Source organism: Daktulosphaira vitifoliae, unplaced genomic scaffold, assembly GCF_025091365.1.
Source record: "Daktulosphaira vitifoliae isolate Bord-2020 unplaced genomic scaffold, ASM2509136v1 Scaffold_3, whole genome shotgun sequence".
Classification (NCBI taxonomy): Eukaryota; Metazoa; Arthropoda; class Insecta; order Hemiptera; family Phylloxeridae; genus Daktulosphaira; species Daktulosphaira vitifoliae.
The window spans coordinates 26,968,095-26,973,272 of record NW_026099574.1 but is presented as its reverse complement, the minus strand read 5'-3'; the positions used below and the strand labels follow the sequence as shown (position 1 = coordinate 26,973,272).

The following is a 5,178-nucleotide window of genomic DNA, read 5'->3' as shown; positions in this document are numbered from 1 at the left end:
ATAAACAAAGACTTTACTTTAAACAGTAAGCCGGACAGCGACAACCGAGTACTGAGACCGATGAATGACACAAGGCACTGGAGTCGACTGACCACGATGGTCAGGTTTATTGGGTTTTTATAATAATTAGAACTATTGCCAAATTGGCAATAAATATTATTTGTTAATTCATCAGTTTCAAGAAGCGGATGTGTTGTCTGTATTTTATTAAAATAATTCTCACAATAATGGTAACGTGACACCATCACAACTTATTAATGAATTTATTTTCTACTTTAGAAACATTAAGAACCTTAACAACGTTTATTATTTGATAATCGAAAATTATTCGACAAATATCTTATTATTAAATAAAAAATCTAATGGTTGTTTTTATTTACATTTAATAAATCTTCCTAAATTAAAAAATCTTAACAGATGCTTTTTTTTTATGGAATCTGATCTTTTTGGTGATTTGATAACCTTTAAAGGTTGTTCAAATCAATTTTATCAAATTATAGGCGGCCTAAATAACTCAGTTGTTTAATCGTCATGATTTGGTGTGGAGGTTGGGTTTGATTTCGTTGTAATGAAATGTGTAGGTTCCCGTCTTCTATGACATTAGCAATAACTTTTGACATATTGAAAATTAAACATGATTAAATTAAACTAGTTATTAAAATCTGAGTTATGATTGATAAATAAATAATGAACGAAATTCAAATTATTTCAAATCAGTTACATTTGAGATTATAGTTTCAAAAAACAAGAGGTCAAAAGAGTTTATTCTGATAGCTTAAATTTATTTCTAATTTTATAACAGTTTGAACTATATTGTTGTTTTATTTGACCCCCAATATTAAAAATTTGATAATCTATTTCACGCTTAAAATTAACAGCATTTTTAGTTAAAATTTTTGTACTTAAATTCAAAAAGTTGGTATTTCAAAAGAATTTACCAAAATCTTCAGGTGCAATTTATGACATTAAAATATGTTTAACTTTTATTTTTTTTTCTCAGAAAATAATAAAAAATATAAGAAAAATGTTTTAACATTTTTATTTATACAGTATCAAAGGTTTAACTACTGTGATAATAATCCTACCATTCTATTAAAGTAACCTAAAGATTTAATCTTTAATTAATTGAGATATTTGTTTTAATAATTTGGTTGTATAAAAAAAAAACAGATTTTATAATATTTTAATAAAAAAAGCTGTGCTTGATATCAAAATATTGTATTTATACTGAAGTGCTTCTACTGGGAGATTTCTAAATTCTGTTATTTAAAACATGTGTAGTATAATTGATAAATCATGCTTATTGTTCATATAAAACAGATTGTATAAAGTACTAATAAAAAGAAAAAAAAATATTTACTATAACATACATTATTATTACAATCATGTTTGTTTATACATAATTTCCTGTATATATAGTTATATAATAATTAAATTAATAATATTAAAATTACCAATTGGAATTTATTGAACTTTAAACTTATTTTGTTATATATTGTAATGATAACTAGAATAATTTATACATTTTTATAATTATTTAAAACCAGTTTTTAGAAATTAATGTAAAACTCAATTCAGTCAAAAATAAATATTTATTAAAATCAGGATCTTCAATACAAATTGTTTTATTTGTGTGTTGTTTCGGGTGTATAAGAGATTTTTATTTTTTTTTATACGGTTTTTAAACATTTTTAAAATTTATTTGGATATTATATATTAATAGGTGCTTTTAAGCTGTCTTTATATTTTGACGTATTAGTGGAAATCTCTAATTTAGAACTAAATGTACAGATACATTTGTTATTATTATTTAATTAATACTATTGCGTAAAAAATGTTGACTAAACTTGGACATTTAACTATTTTGATCATCTGAGTATATAATAAGACATCGAAAAAGCTTCCATAAAACAAAAAAATTTAAATCATGAGTAATAACAAAGAATCTTTTTATATTCAAAAACTACTCCAAAATGTACACCTATACCCTATTCCTAATTATTTTGCTGATATAGATACATTTATTAGATATATCGACAGCTAACAAAACTTAAAAAAAATTGTTTAATAAAGAAGAAAGCCGTTACAGTTAAGGCCATTAGCCAACATTTCTTAAATTTTGATCTTGATTATTAATCGGGTTTCAATTAGACACCACACCAAACCCTCGTGACATATCCAAGGTATGTAAAGGGTTACGCCATCTTATTGGTTGTGCTAAACATAAATTATAGTTGAAAAATCACTTCAAAAGAAAAAAAAATTATTAAATGTTTTTGGTAATAAATTAGTTCATTGAAAAATCCTATGAAATTTTTACCCATTTCATATGCCATTGCTACACTGTATCCTAATTAATGTCCTACATTCAAATTTGATCTTGGGGAATTAAAAAAAAGTTATTCACATAAATCACTTCCTCAATTTTCATTATAAAATATACATTTTAACTACATCGTTTATCTGCAATTTCAAAATACTTATAAGAATTAATAATTACTATGTCAATCAAAAATGTGTAAATATCTTAATTATTAGTAGTAAGTTGTTATTTATTTATTTAGTTTACGGGATTAATCCCTTTTTTTACAAGCATGCTATGTTTACATATTTAATTTTAACTAAATTAAGAGAAAGACACAAAAACGAACAAAAAATACATAAAAAATACATAAAAAAAAGCAAATAACAAAAGACAAAATCAAAAATGTTTACAACTAATAAATCGACATATGAATAAGACATTACAAAATAATACAAATATTATTATAATATAAAACTAGGATCTGCATTAGCACTTCTAAGTAACCGGCGGAGAGGTTCGTTCATTAGGTAGTTCATTAGTTATAAAGTGTAAAAATAATAAAAGTAAATTTTCATGGTCAATAACAACAAAAATTAGTCATAATATTTAGATGACAATATATATTATTTAGTATTTGTGTAAACGGCATTCGTATTTTTTTTTCGTCGTTTCTCAAGTTGCCGAAAATACATAATACCACTAATTATAAATAAACTTAATTTATAAATATGTAATATTTATAAATAATCTTATGTGACAGTTTAAGATAGAATAACCAAGTCCATGAAAAGAATAAGAATTTGTATTTTTACTTATAGAACTAGTATGGACAATTTATAGTTGTCAAAATTATAAATTAAAATATATATCACTATATTTTTTCAACCGTTAATTTGGTAAAAGCCAACCAATTTTTTAATATTAGACTGGTGAAATCTAGAGAAATTTTAAGTACAGTGATTTTTTACTTGTTTGCTGTACTAGGGGATATAGTGTTTTCCGCCATTGAAATTGCTAATCCATCCGATTATTAACAGCGACGGGCGAAGCTTAAATCCAGAATTGTCAGTATCTAAAGTGTCTACTGTGTTACATAGTACCTCTAATTAATATTTATTATATACTTATGTTATTATTATAAACTGAAATAATTTTTCTAAAAACCGGTTAAAACTGATTATTTTCGTTTTTTCTAAATAAAAATGAAACCAAAAAAACTACGACCAAAAAACGGTTTTTAAAATCGAAATCGATAATTTTTCAAAACCGAATTTTGAATCCAAAACATAAACTGGCCATATTTTTAAATTGGTTTTAAAATCTTAACCAAGACCGATCATTATTTAAATTTAGTCTGAAAACTATAGGCGCAACTTGGAGGTGATATAGGGGCTTTAGTTCCCCCTAACTAAAAATTTAATATAGCACCCATAAAAAAATTAGAATGCATTTCTTGGTTTGGTTATACAAACATTAGTATAATTTATATTGTATTTTTTTTAAATTTCATTTATGAAGTATAAAAGAATTTTGGCAGTTTTGACAATTGTTGTCAAATTTAAGAACGTACCAATCAATCATGAAATATTAAAAAAAAACATTTGGCTCTGATGGTTGGTACACAAAACTCACCTTTCACTGAGTAAGCCACTAACCCTAATACTAAATGAAGCTTCAATTAATATTATTTTATTCAAAATTATTAGTCTCTAGAATCTAGAGAATAATAATTACTTTAATGAAATCTAGTCTAGAATTTATCGTTGTTAAATTAAGTAATCATTATGTAATTACTTGGCTAACTATTTTTGATAGACAAATAACTTATATTATTATATCTTATTAACTTAAACTAACCTCTTCGGGGGTATATGTAACAAATGGAACATTTTGCTCCACTACATCCAATGACTTACAAATCATTTCATCAATTTTATTAATGGGATCTTCGAATTTAGTCACCAAAGGCACAGACATATCAACAACAGTCCATACTGTACTTTCAGCATTTTCAAATCCATACTGAATAACTCTGTTAGACATCTGAAATGATCAAATCATTAAATTTGAAAATTTTATAAATTAATTGAGTAGATAAATAAAATTTCTTTTATATAAAATTCACCTTGACTCTAACATATATGCATGTTGCCTTGTCAACTCCAGAGGAAACCACTGGTAATTTCATAATCCTTTTGATGGCCACAAACTGTGGAAAATCCTGTTTTGTCGACGCCGTCATGGTTGTCGCGTTGGATACTTAATAAATAAATGTTGGATATTTTAATAAATAAAATAGGAGAAAACAGTTCCTTTAAATATATATTGTATGATCAAACAACGAGTGAGTGAGTACTAATGACTATGAAAAATAAATAATAGTAATGAAAATAATCTTGCCGTTCAATAAATTATAACAATATTGTGAATAAAATAAATTATATATTTTGGACCTAGATATAATAAGAGAGCATGAACCTAGATGAACTTATGATTAATAACTAAAATGTACTAATTGTTACAAGGTATATATTTTTAATCATCTATATTACAAAGCTCAAAAAATTCAAATTTGTACTATGGACTTCTTAGTGATAGCTGTTAATGTCTATAAATAGTATATTAGATGCTATTAGTAATTTAGAGTTAACATATCGAGGGTATAAAGTTTATTAAATTTTTAATAAAAATTAATGAATGACAAATCATTCAATTATCTAGGTATAATATTTAATTATCTAATGGTTTATAATAACTGAATAATAGATAATTAGAAATCTTACAATTTTTATAGATTTTTTGGAATTATTTTACATTGGTGTATATAATTTTTTATTAAAAACGGAGGGGAACAAATCTAATTGACAACTCTT

At 24.5% G+C, this 5,178-nt stretch overlaps 1 protein-coding gene across 1 annotated transcript in view; it reads right to left on the bottom strand.

Annotated features, from left to right (window-relative positions):
• Nucleotides 1–4,695, bottom strand: part of LOC126900266 (lipid storage droplets surface-binding protein 1) — an 8,247-nt gene extending 3,552 nt beyond the window's left edge. The window contains exons 1-2 of the mRNA XM_050675857.1: nucleotides 4,431–4,695; nucleotides 4,163–4,348 (exon numbers count right to left, since the gene is read on the bottom strand). Of these exons, the coding sequence (XP_050531814.1) occupies nucleotides 4,163–4,348; nucleotides 4,431–4,547 (303 nt within the window). The 5' untranslated portion in view covers nucleotides 4,548–4,695. The remainder of the gene's footprint in view (nucleotides 1–4,162; nucleotides 4,349–4,430) is intronic.
• Nucleotides 4,696–5,178: the final 483 nt, after the last annotated feature.